General features: G+C 41.5%; 1 protein-coding gene across 1 annotated transcript in view; it reads right to left on the bottom strand.

Annotated features, from left to right (window-relative positions):
* LOC5580071 (kinesin-associated protein 3) overlaps positions 1-19,222 on the bottom strand; it is a 42,743-nt gene extending 23,521 nt beyond the window's left edge. Inside the window, exons 1-8 of the mRNA XM_001654762.2 lie at positions 18,957-19,222; positions 18,673-18,790; positions 4,418-4,826; positions 3,239-3,375; positions 2,056-3,180; positions 1,827-1,992; positions 1,420-1,763; positions 1,123-1,361 (exon numbers count right to left, since the gene is read on the bottom strand). Of these exons, the coding sequence (XP_001654812.1) occupies positions 1,123-1,361; positions 1,420-1,763; positions 1,827-1,992; positions 2,056-3,180; positions 3,239-3,375; positions 4,418-4,826; positions 18,673-18,790; positions 18,957-19,126 (2,708 nt within the window). The 5' untranslated portion in view covers positions 19,127-19,222. The remainder of the gene's footprint in view (positions 1-1,122; positions 1,362-1,419; positions 1,764-1,826; positions 1,993-2,055; positions 3,181-3,238; positions 3,376-4,417; positions 4,827-18,672; positions 18,791-18,956) is intronic.
* Positions 19,223-19,995: the final 773 nt, after the last annotated feature.

The following is a 19,995-nucleotide window of genomic DNA, read 5'->3' as shown; positions in this document are numbered from 1 at the left end:
CCATATAGAAGAAACGAAGAATTTTGTATGGAGACTGCAAGCATGTTGAAAAAATCGGTTTAATCGAAATTTAATCGCGCAATATCAATCAAATTATGTCTGAAATGAAAGTTCAAGTTCTATTTTGCATGTTTGGTGGATTAGATTACAAAAAAGTATGATAAATTGTACCTTAAATTTCATGTAAACATTAATAAAACCATTGTTTTATACAACTTTGGCGACCTGTAGCTAAAAATTGTGACGTGCTGGAATATTTCTGAGAATGGCCCCAGATTCAGCAACCCCAAATCTACTAGAGACACATAATTTGATCCTTGAGACACGCAAAAATGTCATTTTTGTTACGCTGTGTAATCGTTCTCTAACAGCCTCCACGGTTAATTTGTTTTCATCTAGGTTCTCCAACGCAGTCATCAATGGATCGTACTACTCCGGAAGGGTGACCAAAAGCTGTGATATTAGATCAGCTTCTTCAAGTTTGACTCCTGCTGATTTCAGTTTCATGATAAGCAAGTCCAATGTCTTCAGATGATCCCTGATGGATGAATATTCTGCCATTTTGAGTTTCGCAAGTTGTTTGCGTATAAGAGTTTGTGATGAAACCGACTGCTTTGTGTAAATTACTTCCAACTTTACTCAGCTTGATCTCCCGTTTGAATGCGACCCGCGCTGCTCGGAAAGCTGTATTGTGCTTCTTCGAAGTAATTATTTTTTCCAAGTTTTCGTTGGCAGTTGCGGTAGCTTACCGCCTGATGGACTCGCTATAGGTGTACTCTTCGGAAACTCCAGTTCCAGTATTCGCCGGCGAATCACCGCCAGTGAAGGATTGCAGAACATGACGTCGATGGATTCCCTTCCGTTTCTCGCAAATATACCAACGGAGCCTTCATTGCACAATCGTACATCTAACTTCGCTAGAACTTCTCACATGATATATTTTCTTGCACTGGTAACTTTGCTGCCAAGCTACGCTAATAATTCTGCCTCATCTTCAGTAGAGCCGACGGAACGGTAATTCTGTTCATCCTCTTATTTGCAGTAGTGACATCGATTGAACATGTTTGACAAGGGTTCATCTGTAGGAAACATTAGATCAATTAACTGCTCATCAACACTTACCGACTCATCGGCCTGCTGTAGTTGGACATTGCCGACGTGGACCGATTGTTCCCCTCGCCATCATCGTTCGACTCCCCCGATTGGTACAGCATACACTGGTCCAGATAGTCCGCCGTCAGGTACGCCGGCAAATCGCCGTCGTCGTCATCCATCGGGCCATAGTCCTGGATGTCGTCCGTCTCCTCCTGCGTTTCCACCATACTCAGCCACTGGGAGTTGTGGTTCCGGAATTTCTCCAACTGAAATCATACAAACCAATCAGAATTTTCCAAAATTCGCCTAGTCAATTGATCGCACCTTGATTCGCGAGGCCCACTCGTTATCGGTGATCGCTATGATGTCCAGACAGAAGTCGCACACCTTCCGGATCTCGGCGTTCTTGTCGTGCATCAGGTCGATCAGGTAGGCTGGCGACTCCGTCTCCTTGATCATGTACACCCGGGTGCTCTCGTTCCGCAGCACCTGTTGGAACACGAACACAATCTGCAGCACCATCTCGTCATCCTCCTGCTTGGCCTTGAGCAGCTCGATCAGCGACAGAATCACGTCCGCTTTGCACAGCAGCATAGCGCAGGATTCGTCCGATGCGCAAGTGCCCAGGAAGACCACCGTTTCCAGCACCAGGTCGTCCTTGTATTTGCCTGCAATGTCCAAGAAATTCAGTATTCCCGCTAAGAAATTTGAAAGGGAATTGACCGTCATACCTGGCACCAGCATATTCCGAATCAGTGGAATAAGGTTAAAGTTGTGAATGATCTGTGAGTAGTCCAAGTCGGGCAGCGCCAAATTTCCGAGCATGCCCAAACATTCGACGGTAAACTCCTCATCGTCACATTCAGTCAGAATTTTTGCTAAATCTCCTACGAAGTCCTACAAAAATACAATTCAAAGATCAGTAAAGAATTTAGACCCCTTCATATCCAACAAACCTACCACAAAATGCATCCTCAGCGACTCGTGCAGGGAAATGTTCCGGATCAGCTTCATCATCAGCGTGTCCTGGTACTTAAACGCCCGGGACATCAGATTGTGCAGTCGGTTGTTCTCGATCATCATCGCTGCGTTCCGCTTGTTCAGCGCCAAATTGATGCCCAAAGCGATCAGATCCGGGTCGGACTTCTGGTTCAGGTTCAACAGCAGCATATCCGTTACGACCGGCACACAGTCCGTGTAGGTGAACATCGATTTGATCTTGTCGTCCAGGCTCATGTGGTACAGGATCTTGGTCACGATCTCGTGGTGTTTGTCGTCGCTCAAGAAGGTGACCAACTTCGGCAGGAAACCGACTCGTATCATCTTTGCCCGCAGCCGGGCATCGAAGGACAAATTGAACAGGAGCTTGAGCGTCACCTGCACCAGGTCTTTCTGCGACTGCAGAAGACGCGGGAGCTTCTCCACAATATTCAGTTCGTACATTTCGTCCTTGTTGTCGCGGACGATCGAAAGTTTCTTGAGGAACGTTACGACCAGCACTAACAGGTCGAAGTTTTGTCGTTCCAACGCCTTCAGCAACATCTTTACGATGTTCTTCTTGCGCATCTTCTCCTCCAGCTTCACGTTTTCCGCTATGTTAAGAAGAAGGTAAAATGCCACTCTTAAAAGTTGTTCCTGCTTCTTGGCGAAGATCTTGAACTGCTTGTTAATCTTATCATAATCATCTTTCTGCTTCTTTGGATCGGGTTTCTCGCTGTCGGGCGATTGATTGTTGAGACTATCGTTGGAAGCAGTCGTTTCCTTGTTCAACTGCTCATGATAACTATTGTTCATATTATGTGCTTTAACCAACGAGGAACTCATGCTTCCGTGATAGCTGGCCCAATTGCCCGATTTGGGCCGTTGCTTCAGCTCTGGTATCCTCCTCCGAGGAGGTTCCATCTCTTTGGGTTTCTCCTGATCAATGATCGTGTCCAAATATTCTGCACTCTTATTGACGTCCTTCTCCTTTTCCTTGCCCTTTTCACTGCCGGCACTGCTGCTCTTCCGGGCATCCAGGTCATTCTTCATTTGATCGTACCGTCGCAGCTCGTAGTCGATCACGTCCATGCACAGCGATCCGATCTAAAACCAAACACGATAACGAGTAACTGAAATTTCTTAACCGAATCAATCAACTTACCTTGTAATTGACAATCACCGAATGGAAATTGGTGTACGTCGAGAAGCAGAAAAATATGTAGATTATGTTGGTGGAAAGATCCAACGATCGCCGCCAGTCCTCGCGGAGAACCCGCGATAGGGCGCTCAGGACAGCCTCTGCAAAAGCGAAAAAAAAAAACATGATGTTTAATTACTTGTTTTAATTATGAATCGTGGTTTACGGCCAACCAGCCGAGTGGAAGTTTAACAACTACCGAAAAGCTAAACATTACATATAATTTGCAATTGGATTAGATGGACAAATTGATGTGAAGATTTGCGAAAAAGTTACACGTCTTCTCAGTGAGAATCGAACTCACGACTCCCCGATCTCTAGTTGGGGCGCGTTAACCACTACGCCATGAGAGGACTCATGAACGCAGAAGTTAACCTGAATTCGATTTCAGCTCAATAATCACGTGGTCCTCTTTCGCAAAGTGCACCTCTTTCGGAAGAATTAGATGCCCATCCAAACACAACGCTTTCTATATATATCCAATGCCTAGCCCGAGAGCGCATTGTTTTTTAGATATAGGAATAGCACACTACACATGATGTTTAATTGCCAATCAAATCGAGAGCCCCCCAACCGATTCATCATTCGATCATTGGGTAACTAGGTCAAGATCAGCAGTGCTTCGAGAAAGATGCGCACGATCGATCGCTGCTTTTTTGCCCATAATGTTATTGCCAACCAAAAAAGCCACCGATTTCAATTCATTGTCATTATTGATGGATTTGTTTCGTTGTGGGCATTCACCTCTTCTTCGTTTACTGAATCTGCTAGCAAACAACGCAGTTGGTGCGTATCGCTCTCAGAGATTGCCAAACACCTTCATATGGCGCGAAAGCCTCCCTCTCCGCTAGTTCGGGTGATCTGTTTGGACGCAGCGAGATCATGTAACCCGGCACTCCAGCGAACTCGGGCGCAATCAAGTCAATCGACTCTACCGCCTTTTTTTTTTTCTTCTCTTTTACAACACCTTTCTCTTTTCAAGCTTGGGACCCCCCTATAGGTAAACACTCGCACAAATTGAAATGATCGACTGCGAGCGATAAGAAGCGATGTAAAATGCTAATCGCGGGTGCATAACGCACCGCACCGAAGTCAGACGCAAACGATTCATGGCATTTCCTCGTACATTTCCGTCCTACTCACCGTTCTTCTCCAGTTCGCCCAGGTTGTCGGGATCGCGGGCCAGCTGCAGAATCAGTCGCGATCCCTTGATCTTCTCGGGCAGGTCCTCATAAAGTAACTCTATATACTCGTCAATGTTGCGGATGGTGGCCTTTTCCGCATCTTGGGCGCTTGCTTTGCCGGAAGCGCCTCCGCCAACGCCACCGGCACCTCCGACCACGCCTCCAGAAGGGCGGGATGCGGTCCGCTGACCGGTGGCCGTGGCGGGGCTTTCCACATTCTTACGATTCTTCAGGTAGTAGATGATCTGCTCGATGTCGGACAGTTGCGACTTGTGAATGAGGTCGCATTTTTCCACCACTTCTCGGGCCAGGACGGCCGGGTCCGTTTTGGCGTTCAGCGATTTGAGACGGATTATCCGTTGACAATCCTGCAGGGAAAATAGGAAAAAAATTATTATTAGCATGTAAAAGTTTTGTGTTTTTGCCGATTTCAGGAACCTTCTGGAGGATTATCATAAAATCTCAATTACTTTTTCAAATCGACGTAAGTAACTTTCATAATGTTTTAAGAAAGTTAATTAAGAAGGATCACAACCTTTCTTCTTAAACTGTTTTAAAATAATCCCATTTTTAACATTTTTTTTACCGTGCACATCGTTTAAATTTTGCATGCAATCAGCTCGCGTTAAAACACTAGGTATTTTCTATCATTATCCACAAAAATTGTATGAGAAAATGATAAGCCGTTTCAATCAGTTACTTACGACATTTTTGTATCAGTGTAAAATCGACTCAAGTAATGTTTTGTTTTGATTCGTGGTTAAGTCACTTTGTCTCCCATACAACGGAGCGGCGAAAGTAGCGGTTAGGTTGCGAAAGTGGAGAATCTTATGTCGAATTCGTTTTTGAGCCTAGGTTGGAACTGGCACAACCCGTTTTGAATCACAGTTTCAACCCCAACCCGATTCAGGTTCGACTGAATTATAATTTGCTTGGTGTTGGTTTGTTTATGTGTTGATCACACCCAGTTCCTAAAAACGAAAACGACATTACTTTCATCGCTTTGTAAATTAGAACGTTTATAATAGTGAAAAATCGAGTTGGTTTAGAGCGGAACGTATAGAATTTCGTCTGCGAAACACATATAATCAATAAAGTAAGTTTATATACTTTGTTTACTTGAGTCTGTTTGAATACGTCTTCGAGAAATGCTTTAGTCAGGCGTATCATGGCATTTAGAGGAATACTTCTTGACAAATAGAGTTCTGTAATTTTTAATAAAATCTTGTTTTCATCAAATAATACGTAGAGCGCGTTCTAGCGTCTTATGTTCTTGCTACTACTTTGGCAACTTTTCCCACTAAACTAACATTTCTCGCGTTCAGTATCGTAAGGGCGTAACTGCAGTGATCGATTTCTCTTTAGCTAATTACTTGGCCGGGCGACTGTTCTCAACTGCTATTTTTGACTCAGTAGAAAGTATTCACCGTCCTTCATCGTACCGAACCGTAAAATGTTCCGAAAATCGATTGAATTTCGTGTAATAATGCAAAGAGAAAATCGACGAAGAGAAATCGATCACTGCAGATACGCCTGTATGATACTCAACGCGAGATTTATATCATATTAAAACTGTAATTTTTCAAATAAGTCCCAATTTGAACCTTGACATTTTTGATCATGTTTGATGCTCATTTACTCGACCAAAACGCCACAGGGGCTTTACTTGTTAACACTGGGATAGTTCGTATCTGACATTTCGGGGGAAACAAAATACATTCAAATTAGAGTTGAGGGCCATGAGAAAATCTCAATATCCGGGAAAAAATGTTTATATAAAACCAACCAACAAACATTTAAAAATTGAGTAAACATGTGTGTCTGGCCTAAACTTAAGCATTTAGTACTAAAATTGAGCTTTAGGACCCTATAAGGGACTCTTGTTACTGGTCGGTATCCTTGTAGGACTTTCACAACACATATTCATTCAACAGACACATTTCAGACGAAAGACTCAGAGGCAGTGGCGTCTTGAGGTGCACTTGATGCACTGCACAGTCAAAAATTTTCAAACTAATACCTAAATAAAAAATATACATATCATAATTCTCAATACCGTTCTGATTCAAATTCCGGACAGCTTCTAATTCCGGACACTCTCCTTTGTATGGGAAAGGTTTCAGTTGAAATGTTTCAAAATTACTTGTTCAAAAGTTCCCACTTTTCGGGCGCGTTTTAATAATTTTAAATGAAAAAATAAAATTTATAATGTGCAATTTTTTGACGTTTCTCTTACGAAATCGGGAATTTTAATTTATAATTTAACTATTTTAGGTATGGTTTTTGTGAGCCCTCTGGATTTCGAAACAAAGTGTCCGTAAAATGAAGGAAAAGTGAAGTTGCATCCGGAATAAGAATTATGGAAAGATCATTGTTAGGAAGTTAAGTGTCTTGAAAGTCTGATAATACACAGGTATCGTACATTACGTTTCAATTTATATGCTTTTCAATGGCTTATACTTCACTGAGGCCTTGAATGTCCGTAATCAGGGTGTCCATTCAAAATCAGTTTTCAAATTCCCAGATTTTTCCCAGATGCCCAAAAATTTAAAACCGGATGACATCATGGTCCTTGTGACTGATGACCCAGACATTTGTATAGAAGGTTGTGATATTTGTTTAGACCTTCAAAATATTTGTTTTCAAACATCAAATGCATAATATTTTTGTTTTCACTTAAAAAAAAAACTTTATGCAGTTAGATCATATCAGACACCATTGCATTGGTCAATATGTAGATTGTCCAGTATATAGATTGTCGAATAATGGAAGATATTAACAAGTTCCTGAAATATTTACTATAAAAAATGTAACTGCAGTTTCATAAATATTGTAACAAATAGATTAGAGGATTATGTAGACCTATTCTTCTTAGAAAAGATTTACGAATTCTCAAGCTGCTTTCTATTGGATGATAAATATTGAGTATAACGAATCGATCAAAACATTTGCAAATCTCCAATTTTTTCGTACAAACTGTTCAAATTTGGAATATTTAGGAATTTTTTAAAGTCTTCAAAATTCTGTGGTTTGTAAACTGACAGCTTCAATTTCCAAACAGTTTTGGACAAACAGATATACTGTTGATTGAAAAATATAATAGACAAAGTAAAGATTTTTAGCAAACTTTACAGAACTGAAAATTTGTTGAAGTTCAACTTGCACCAGGTCTTAGATTTTTTAGAAAATATCAATCAACTTTTCTTACAAAAAGATCTCTAGTATATTTAAAAGAGCCTTGAAAAAAATGTTTGGCACAGTAAAAATAACCTTTCATTACTTACAGTACTTTCATTCGAAAGGGTAAAGGATACCGATATCATAGGTGACATTTAAAAATAATATGAAAAAAAGTTAATTATTTCTACAAAACGACAAAATTTGACATGATTTGGTTTTTGAGTTATGGCATAACTTTGAATTGATATCATGCCATAAAAAAACTTTAATGGCTTGCTTGCTAAAAATGACGCGTTTTACACAGTGTATTCTGTGCTCTTTCGCCTTTGGCGACTTTAAATAGATACCGATCTGGTTTTTTCGTTGCTGGTCTTTTTCGTGCTGAGATTGCAAAAAGCTTAATCCTGCCTAGTTTGGGTAGTGGCTACGGTTAGGTTAGCTCAGATCAATCTTCAGCATAAAAGAACAGCAACGATCAATCTTTGCAGACTCATGCAAAATGGTGCAGCCCAAGTGGCGCTAGTTCAAGAACCCTACTTTCGTAGAGGGAACTTCTATCTAGGTAACCTTGTGGACCCAGTTTTTGCTACTTTCAGCAAACTTGAAATGGCAAACTCGCGCTCCATGCCCCGCGCATGCGTGCTCGTAAATAAAGCAATCGTTGCTACACTCATTTCTGAGTTAACTACCAGAGATGTATGTGCTGTTACAATCGATGTTTCTGTTCGTGACCTCAACAGGAAATACGTCTATTGTTCGGTATATTTACCACATGATGAACCATCCCCAACGGATGACTTCAAACGAGTTGTCGTACACTGCGTAACAAAAGGCCTTCCGCTGATTGTGGGCAGTGATGCCAATGCTCATCACATCATCTGGGGCAGCTCAGATATCAATTTGAGAGGCTCCAGTCTGATGGAATACTTAAGTAGTACAGACCTTGGATTACTTAACATAGGCAATCGCCCAACCTTCATGGTTTCTAATAGAGAAGAAGTGTTAGACATAACGCTCTGCTCGAATAGAATCAGTCACGAGTTGACGAATTGGCATGTATCAGATGAGGAATCATTATCTGATCATCGCTACATCTTCTTTGAACATTCAAATGTAACTGCGCAGACTTTGCGTTTTAGGAATCCCCGGTCAACAAACTGGGAACTCTATATTGAATTGGTTGCGACCAAATTTCATGGATATTCTCCGTCCATTGAAAATCCAAGTGATCTGGATGATGCCGTTGATACTACAACATCCTACATTATGGAAGCTTTTGAAGAAGCATGTCCTCTGCGGTCTGTAAAGACTACAAGAGGGACCCCATGGTGGAATTCCGATCTGACTAGACTCAGGAAACAATGTAGAAGGAGTTGGAACAGACGCCGTTCAGCTGGATCAGAGTCGTTCAAGTCGGCTCGCAAGGCTTACAAGAAGGCTCTTCGTTCTGCTGAACGATCCGGCTGGAAAAACCTTTGTACAAATGTTTCCAGTTTGAGTGAAGTCAGTCGGCTGAACAAAATCCTTGCAAAATCTAAGGATTTCCAAGTGAACGAAATTCGCTTACCTAATGGTGATTTTACTTCTTCCGATGAAGAAGTTTTAGAATGTTTATTCAATACACACTTCCCCGGATGTGTGGACATAGCATCTACGGATGAACCAAATGTCTTTTCATGTAGTTACGAGTCTCTGGCCTCGGCTCGCAGTATCGTAACTACTGAATCGATTCAATGGGCACTTAATAGTTTTGCTCCTTTCAAATCTCCAGGAGCGGATGGGATTTATCCTGTTCTGCTCCAAAAGGGGTTTGAGTTTATCAAACATGTTTTGAAAAAGCTACTTGTAAGCAGTTTTGCTACCGGGTACATTCCCAGATCCTGGCGTGATATTACTGTAAAGTTTATCCCGAAAGGAGGACGTGCGTCGTATGAGGAAGCGAAGAGTTTTAGACCAATCAGTCTGACCTCTTTTCTTCTGAAATGTCTGGAACGCATAATCGATCATCACATTCGTGATGTTTATTTGGCAAACATGCCTCTTCATGTGAATCAACATGCTTACCAATCTGGAAAGTCCACTGTGACTCTTTTACACAAAGTTGTATACGATATCGAGAAAGCATTCGCTCAGAAGCAATCCTGCTTGGGTGTTTTCTTGGATATTGAGGGTGCCTTTGATAACGTGTCTTTCGATGCCATATTGGAAGCAGCACGAAACCATGGGCTACCTACATTGGTCACCAATTGGATTCATCAAATGCTCAAAAACCGACATCTCTTCTCGACATTGCGTCAAGCAGCGATTCGAAAATTGAGTGTTTGCGGATGCCCCCAAGGGGGAGTCTTATCACCACTTTTGTGGAATCTCGTAGCAGATACGCTATTGAGGCAACTCAATAATAGCGGTTTTCCAACTTATGGATTTGCCGACGACTATCTAGCTCTGATAGTTGGTATGTGCATAACCACCCTATTCGACCTGATGCAAAGTGCACTTCAGGTAGTCGAGAGTTGGTGTCGCCAATATGGCCTTTCGGTTAACCCGAATAAAACATCTATTGTTTTGTTTACAGAAAGACGAAACCGTGATGGAATTCGACCTTTACGTCTTTTTGGCACTGAGATTAATGTGACTGATCAAGTAAAGTATGTCGGAGTCATTCTAGATTCCAAACTTTCATGGACACCTCACATTGATTTCAGAGTCAAAAAAGCTTGCATGGCCTTCGGTCAATGCCGGCGAACCTTTGGTAAAACTTGGGGCCTCAAACCCAAATATATCAAATGGATTTACACAACAGTTGTTCGACCAATATTGGCATATGGATGTCTTGTGTGGTGGCAAAAGGGCGAAGTGAGAACAATCCAATCAAAATTGGGCCATCTCCAAAGGATGTGCTTGATGGCGATGTCTGGTGCGTTCTCTACAACTCCCACAGCAGCGCTCGAGGCCCTTTTCGACGTTGCGCCACTACACATATATCTTAAACAAGAAGCACTTTCTTGCTCTTACCGTTTATGGGTACTGGATCTACTGGAGAAAAATCCAGTGAATCGTAGATCTACACATACTTCGTTGTTTCCACTTTTAGTGAATTGGGACAAAATTGTCCTTGCTCCAAGTGATCTCACAATTGCTTGTCACTTTCCTTACAGGACATTTATCACACAATTCCCTTCACGGGAAGAGTGGACGTCTGGCTATTTGGAAAGAAGTATATCAAACAATATAGTATGTTACACTGATGGCTCCCTTCTTGAAGGTAGAGCTGGTGCAGGAGTATATTCTCGTGAGCTAAGGCTGAATCAGTTTTACTCACTTGGTAGAAACTGCACCGTTTTTCAGGCGGAAATATTTGCCCTTATGTGTGGAGTGCAATCAGCACTTCAACAGCGCGTAATGGGTAAAGTCATATACTTCTGTTCAGATAGTCAAGCTGCTATAAAAGCTCTCGCTTCGGCCAACTCAAGGTCGAAGCTTGTTATCGCATGTCGAACTCAAATTGAGGAACTGAATTCAGTCAACTCTGTAAACCTTGTATGGGTACCTGGCCATTCTTCCATCGTTGGAAATGAATTGGCTGATGAGCTAGCTCGCGATGGAGCATCGCATGACTTCATTGGCCCTGAGCCGGCTATTCCAATTTCGAAGTGCTGGGTGAAGCTTCAGATAAATTCTTGGGCGGCAACTCAGCACAAGCAATATTGGAATAGTTTGGAGTCATGTCGTCAAACAAAATTGTACATAACTGAGCCATCTCCAAAGGTGGCGAAGTATTTAACAAATCTGTCAAAGCAGAATTGCAGTCTCTTGGTCAGAGCGTTGACAGGACACTGCCGACTCAACTATCACATGGCAAATATTCAGCGTGCTGACTCATTTGTGTGTGATAGTTGTGACTCCGATTATGGAACTTCGTATCACCTGATATGTAACTGTCCAGTTTTTGCGCAAATGCGATTCCAATTACTTGGTAAACACTTATTAAGTGAAACTGAATACAGAAGCCTGAATCTTCAGGACATCCTGTTATTCTTAACCCGCTGTGGTAATGAGCTATAGGCTCTCTTTACGCTCATGCGTTTTGCAGTGCCCTTTTTAGGGCGCTGTTCGAACCCATTGTGGTATGGAGCTACATGCTCTCTTTTCGCTTATGCGATCTTCCCTCTTCAAGGGACCCCACTCCTATTTCCTCCCATCTTTCCCTTCCCTTTCCTCTCCCATCGGGTAGATGATGAAATAGGCTCAAATATGGCGATGGCACAAATCTCCCAACTGGTGGGGAACGTGCCTTTGGAGCCGGCCTTCTGATACCTGATACCTGATACTTACAGTACTTTCATTCGAAAGGGTAAAGGATACCGATATCATAGGTGACATTTAAAAATAATATGAAAAAAAGTTAATTATTTCTACAAAACGACAAAATTTGACATGATTTGGTTTTTGAGTTATGGCATAACTTTGAATTGATATCATGCCATAAAAAAACTTTAATGGCTTGCTTGCTAAAAATGACGAAAATCCAAACAAGCATCTTAGCAGAAATCCATCAACGATTTTTCGAAGAATAACGTCAAGAACAAAACAAAAATCTGCCCCTTGAATTCATACTGGATCTTGCAAGCTATTCGTTATCAAGAACAGTAAGAATTTGGTAAATCTACAGAAAACCATAAGAAATCTCGTCAGGGACCTCATAAAGACTGTAGATTAATTAAACAATAGGATGTCCCAGAAAGTATGGGCACGACTTCACCATGCTGCCATTTCAAGACTAGTGAAAATGAAAATCTTATTGTTACACATTTGATTACTGTACCCAACAAGAGTAGATTGCGATTTTTTAATGTTCAATTTAATTGTTAATGTGTTGACTTTGTAACATTTATTTGAAGCATCTTCTACCAGTCTTGCACGAATCGCGTTATTTTTGAGCGACTTACAAAATTTGTTCCATTTCAAAAATAGCGAAAAAAAAATATTAGCAACGATATGATAATTGATCGGATTATCATTTATTCAAATTGAAATTTTAAACTTAAGCATAACAAAGCCAAATAAAATTTCAAACAAAAAATTAAGTAAAACAATGTACTTGAAATCACCACGGCGAAAGATTTTGATAAAAACATATTTTACTAGTTATTAAAAAAAAAAAACAAAATGTAGGGTCTGTGCTGAGCAGATAAGAATTGATTTTCTAAAATCAAAAATACAAAAATATAAAAACATTTGATTTTTTGGAAAAGTACTATGATTTTCATTATCAAAGTCGTGCCCATACATTCTGGGACACCCTATAGTAATCCAAACAAGGCTTCATCAAAAATCAGTAATAGCGTCTCTAGGAATCCACCAGGAAGTCCAGGATTTCAGTAAGAAACCACTCAGATTTCCTAAGAAATTACAAAAAAAATAATTTCATCAACTGCTAGGAAATTTTTAAAAAATTTCATGAGAAACAAAATTTTTTTAAGAATTTACAAAAAGTCTTTTATGGAATCCGCAAAATATTCGCTCCGATTTCCGTTAGGATTCTTACAAAGATATTATCAATTTCATGAGCCTTAATGGAAATTTGTTAAGCATCCTACCAAGAACCTTGCCAGAAATCTTTAAGTACCTTTCTAGATTTTTTCAAGGATTCGATTACATCCCATAAGATTTCCTATGATTCAATTCAATTCAATAATATTCAATGTCTTCAGCCAGAAATTCACAAAAGATCTAAAAAGGAATCGGTGAAAAATGTGAGAAAAAATTTCCCAGATATCTTCTGAAAACCAATGATTTTTTTACAGGATTTTGCTAGAAAAACTAACTCCATCAACTCACAAAAAGTCATAATGTCAGTTTTGCTACAAAGTGTGAATTGTTAAGCAGTCGTGTTCCTCTTACAAAATTTTATAGTTTCGCCCGTATTGCTTTTCCCGGTGTGTTCGACAATTTCACGGGTATTTCCCGTATTTTTCCCGGTCATTTGGAATTCCCGGGTTTTTCCCGCTTTTCCCGGATTTCCCGGATGGATGGACACCCTGCGTAATATAATTCTACACTGTCGAAGATTTCAAACTAATAAAATAAAAATATACATTATAATTCCCAATACTTGCAACATTCATAATATGCTGTTGCTTGAGAATGTTCCTTGCCTAATTGGTGCATCGCCCTCAGGGAACAAACCCAGTCTCCACCGTTTGATTCTCTCTCCCATGGACTCGCACAACCAGCAAGCAAAAACAGCAAAGCAAACAAACTACCATGCGTGTCTCTATCGTATTCCAGAGAATAACCAGTTCAGCCATGTACTCTCTCTTTTGCACGAATATAGCGTGTATGAACACAGCAGGAATGTGCATTTGTATTGACATTTCTAAACCAACTGTAGCGTTGTATAGGTAAAATCTGGTACACTCCACTTTGTGCACCCGAGAGAGACATTGCCCATGGCGCGGTTTGCGAGATCCGAGAAAACGCGCGCAACTGGCGTCACGACGTCTGCTGTTGGAAGAGAAAGCGCCAACGCCATACATGCGTATGGTATGTTTTTTTTTCTATCTTTATTTTTAGCCCTGGGTTAGTTCATCTCGGGACCAACGGCTTTACTTCCCTTCCGAAGGAAGTCGTCACTGAAATTTTTAGTGACTATCTCGGGGATGGGATTCGATCCCAGGTCCTCGGTGTGAGAGGCGTGTGTTCTAACCACTATACCAGGTCCGTCCCCTCCGTATGGTATGTTGCATGGACCTTTCAGGTGTCACGCGATACATACTAGGCGCGATATTGATTGGAACAAAATCTGGGTGTAATTAACATATTAGCAAAATTTATTATGTTTTGTCTCATTATATGAATCCAATTTATGTGGTTATGAAATAGTTTACAAAATATGTGTGAATAATAGCTTTTCTTGCTCGACGGACCGACAGCCGATTAATTGCGCTGGGTTTCCGTTCAACACTTAAAAGCCTTGAGGTAAATATCAAATATAGTGTACAAGGATATGTTCAAGGGCTGGACATCGTTAGCGTTGGCATAGTTACGGTATACAGTCGCCTCTCCACATCTCGATATCGAAGTGACCATCGAGATAGGGAGAGATCAAGGCATAGAAATTTTTTTAATGAATACTAGATTGAAAATCACTCCATTGCCAGGAAAATTAAAAACAAACAAGACGTCATTTCGTCTTTGCAAATTGTTTTGAATCCCTAAAATTTAGTCTAGTAACCTTTGATAATGGGCATATCGACATACGGTGATAAAATCGTGAATGAAAATCACATCGAGATATTGGAGGATATCGAGATGTGGAGAGTAAAAATGTATGCAGAATGAAGGAACCGAAAAAATCATCGACATAAGGAGAAATATCGAGATGTGGAAAGTCAACTGTACTTCGTAGATTGGATACTAGCAACTGTAGTAAATTGAACAACGTCTGTTCAAGCTAAGATTAGATCAATAACTGACAGTAGATATGTTTTTCTTGGTTTCCATACTCACGTTTTTTTCAAGCCTACTTATCATACGATGTTGCCTACTCTACTTCCTTACATTACTTCCTCTTTCCACTCTTTTTTTTTAATAAATTTAAAGTTCAATATCTCATTTTACCGGTAACTAGAGCAAAACAAAATGATTCAAATATTATAGGTTCTAGGTATTATTAATTGGTTTAACAAGTCTTTCAAAAATAGTTCAATATTTATCCAAATACTATACACCAAAACAAGTAATTAAATTTGAAAGATTTATTCAACCCACTTTTTTAATAGGCCAGGTTACTTCAAATATTCAATTGACACCCACAAGGCATATATTCAGTGGTGAACTCGCCGAGAAAAACACACTATAATAAACGTAATAATAGTGACAACTAGAGATGGGCAAAACGGCTCATTTTAGTGAACGGATCCGATCCGAATCATTCATTTTAGTGAACCGGATCTTTTGAGCGGTTCAGTGGTACAGCGGCTCACAAAGAAAGAGCTAACTGATCCGAGCAAACGGAAAAAGAGCGGATATATCCCTGATGCGCGACATGCGTCGTACCTTTAGTATCTTTCACTCTCTCTCATTCTCATTCTACCTTCTTCCCCAGAAACTCACGATATACTCGGCCGATTTCCCCTACCCGAACCACAAGGAAGAAGCAAAATGTGCTTTTCCGTAGGCCAGGGGAAGTTCACCTAGAGTGAATTTATAGCAGAGAAAAGTAGATTTTGTAAGAAAATTGACAGGAAAATGAATGACAAGTTCATCCACTTCTCCTGGCCTATTGCAGTGAGCACTTTTTCTCTTTATCTATCATTTGCTTGTATACAAGTGGGCGGAGCAAATGTATCTGTCTATGCTGAGAGCGCTGAGAGTATTGAGCGGCAGAAAGCTGTGCTTGCCTGTGTGGCGTTTCGCGCAAAACAAGGCACGTGACAAGCGTTATAATGAACCCGAGAAGCGAACGAAGGGGAATAGGAAAAATAATCGGTTCGTTCTTTTTCATGATCAATTTTTGTCTGATCCATGCTGAGCAAATGAACCGACTCTCACCAAATAAGAGCCACGAATCTCTGGTTCTTTTAAGTGATCCGGATCTTGTGAACGGCTCCGATTCTTTTTGCCCATCTCTATCCGACGATGCTCTCAACTGCGTTGTTGATGGCTGCTTCTATGGTATTCAAGCTCGCCCTTTTCCGGCAACGCTGCCTCGAGGTTCTGCGCGTATGCGGTGGCGACGATCGGTTGGGTCAGTCGCGCTAGGTAATCTGACGTCGGTTATATCGGAGAAGTGCCGTCCATAGATCAAAACGTGGTCGATTTGTGATTCCATCTGCTGTGGTGATCTCCAGATGTAACGATACGGGAGGCTATGTTGAAAATAGGTGCTACGAATGGCCATGTTTTTGGAGGTCTGGAGGTCAAAATCTATCAGTCGTAGGCCGTTCTCGTTCATCAGCCGGTGGGTGCTGAACTTTCCAACCGTCCTCCTGGCCAACCTGAGCGTTCAAATCGTGACTTGGGCAGCGGTTGTACTCGCGTTCGAACTGCGCGTAAAATGTGTCCATGTCATCATAAGTGCTTCAGGAGTATGCTATACACGTTGATTATGCTGATGTAAAAAAATCGGCCTTTAATTCTCAAATTGCACATTCTTTCGTTGATCGACCATCACACAATCACGCGCCTCTGCATATCGCCTGCCTATCACTATAAAAGCTGTTCCCAGCTCACGTGTGTTGTCGCAGCTCTGGTAGACGGTATGACTACCTATAAACGTTCACACCATTGCTCATGTCTAGCGCACATCCTGCAGCGCTACGATTCCGAAACCGCGGATCTTCAGTACATCGGAGAGTACTTCCGATGAAGTTTAGAGATTTGCAGTTCCACGTACCGAGTTAACAATCGCTAGTTCATTTCCGTTGCTGTGGTCTTTGCCGATTGTTCTGGTCCATATTCTCTTTTTGACGTTCCTGTGCTGATGTATTTTCACGGTTGGCTTGCAGGGCCTGACACCAACCTTCTAGATTTTCGGATGACCATTCCCCCTAAATGTTCGAAGGGCCATAGTTTATAGTTTAGCTTAGAGTCCTGCTCTGGTAATCGGACCATGATCATCCGCCCCTGACATGGGAACGATTTTTAGTTATCAAGATGAAACGCCACGTATTGCTGTTGCTTTGGTCTCTGTTCAGTAGCGTCGTAGGTCCAATTTTCAAAGTGAAGAAACATTTCGCAAAATGTTGATATCCGCCGTCGTAATTGATGACCCTTTGAAAAGACATGTTCTGCTACCTTAGATTTAAAATCGTGAGTCATCTCCTTGTCGATCGTCTTCTGAGCTTTTCCTATTTCTGCTGTGTTCCTTGAATCTAATATCGAGAGATCACTTTGTTTGACCAACATAGACCTTGCTGCAGTGAGGACAACTGATTTTGTAAATGCTAGTTTTGTTCAGTGTGTTAAACGGATCCTTGGTAGAGCCTAACGAAGTCTTAAGTTGGTTGTCTGTGATGGAAAACACCAAATCAATTCCGAAATTCCTTAGCTGTGGGCGGAGCTGATGTGTCTGTCGTATGAGATGGAGATTCTCTTCATGGGTTCGGCGATAGGGGTGAATGTCACCAAAGTACTCCGAGTATGCTGTCTTTTCTTTTTGTCGATTATGGCTTTTACTGTCCTTTCCTTTTATCCGTTGATCCATGCAGTCTCAAAAATATATTCTAGTTCCTTAGTTTTACCGTTTTCGCTGAGGGGAAGAGTCTCCATCCTGTGGACCATGTGTCGAAACGCTGCAATCTTATGCTAGAACAAATGATTCGATTTGTAGATGACTCGCTGGGTGTTTGTAGGCTTGATAGATTATGAAGTTGAACGATGAACTTTCTTCCCTGATGACAAGTAGATCCAAAAACGGTAGTTTTCCGTCCTTCTCCTTCTCGTTGGTGAACTTGATATTCTTGTGAATGCTGTTAACTATATCCAAAATTCTAGGTAGATCCTTCCGCTTAATAATGCTATCTCCACTGTTTATTCGATAATTTACTCCTTGTTTCTTTGCATTTTTTTTTTTCAAAACTCACCAATAATAGCTTGTACAAAAAAACGGAGTACAAAACTGACGGCTTCTAATTGTTCGTCATACAAGTTTAATTAGCATTAGTCGTCTATGCTTGCATGACTAGGTCTCCAATCCGCCATCATAACCTCGGTTTGAGCATCAACATAGATCACCAGCACTTAACAGTTCCCATCACCACATCGCATAATACCTGTTTGCCACTCGCGACTTCCTTATTAGTAACTCTCATCTCGCGGCGGTGCCCTTGATACAGCACAATCACACCACTATGCAGACTGCCGTTCGTCGACTGGTTGTGAAGTCACTTGCGAAAAAAAGAACCATCATCACAACGCACCTTCCTGCTCCAGCAACATTTTCGTCTCTTCTTCCCCACACTCCGCCCACTAACCGCCCCCAGATGCACTTGCTGTCGAAAGAAATTCGATGCCCCCAAAATGACTCACCTTCCTATCCTCCAGCATGGGATCTCCGGGTTCCCCGAAAACGGCCGCCTCCAGTTTATAGTTCACGATGAGGGCCTTCTCCGTCGGATGTGGCTCGATGGTTCCACCCTTCCATCGTCTGTGGAATCGTTTTTTACCCCAATGGCATCGAAACGAAACGAAAAAAAAAACAAGCACGGAAAAATCAATAACTGGAACTCTACCTAGTAGTTGCTGTACGACGAGAGCTACTGACTGGGGCCCCCAAGAGAAAATATTTCATAATCAGTCGTTTATCTACTCACTTTTTGATATACTTTGCGTCCTCGGACTGCATCTGATGGCCAGCGGCGTAGGTTCTGCTGGGGCCACTGGATGGTGACCGTAGTAGTGCCGTCACGATGTAGTACAGATAGTGGATCGTAAATAAAATCAGTGCCAAACCTGCGATCCAGTGGAACAAACTTGCCAGCATACAACACTAGGGGCGTCGTCGTCGCGAATCGTGCCGTGAGCCATCAAAACGCCTCTTCTCTTGCAGCTCGCTCACTACTGCTGGCGTATTCGCGTCGTGCGTTCTGCTACTGCTGCTCTGTTTTCAGAACTCAACTGGCGTCGCGACGGCCGGGGAACTCACCGTGAATTTTGACAAACGATGTGACATCGCCGAGGATCTGCGCGCGCGGGCGTGAACACGCTCAAACAAAGCTACACAAAATAATTGAGAAGTTCCTGCGTGCGTCAAGTGGCTTGTTTAGGGGTAACCTGAGAGAGACTCGCGAAGAGGAAAAATATCAACGTCATATGCAGCCCAGATTCCCCTCTCACGAAACGTCAAATGCAGCCCACCGTTTTTATGGGTGAAAACGTGAAAAGTATTGTGATCAAAGTAAATTGTTATTAAAAACCTCAATCAACGGAGCAGTTTTTTCCAAAGTTGCTGATAAATCTAAGCAGAAGATTAATTATTTCTAATGTCTGCTACGTTTGCTGGCATGAAATTTCACTCAAACGGCTATTTATGATTCGATGTGATGCAAACTCAATCATTTTTTGCTGAGAGGTTCATGTGAGAGTTTGAACGGCTTGCGCATAATTGGTATAAACACAAAGTGGAATAAGAAAAAAACTCAGCAATCACAGAAAAAGAAGACCGTCTTCGCGAGTCTCGTCTCAGGGGGTAACCAATAAGCACTGTTATAAGCCTAGGACAGGACTTGACAGCTCAACTAAGACTGCCCGGTTGTTTTTAAGCCGATAACCTTGACGATACAATAGCCAGTGTTACCAGTATCCTTTTTGAGCAAATCTTGTGAACAAATTCAAATATCAAGGCGCATAATT

Source organism: Aedes aegypti, chromosome 1, assembly GCF_002204515.2.
Source record: "Aedes aegypti strain LVP_AGWG chromosome 1, AaegL5.0 Primary Assembly, whole genome shotgun sequence".
NCBI classification, from domain to species: domain Eukaryota; kingdom Metazoa; phylum Arthropoda; class Insecta; order Diptera; family Culicidae; genus Aedes; species Aedes aegypti.
This window is presented reverse-complemented; position numbering and strand designations above follow the sequence as displayed.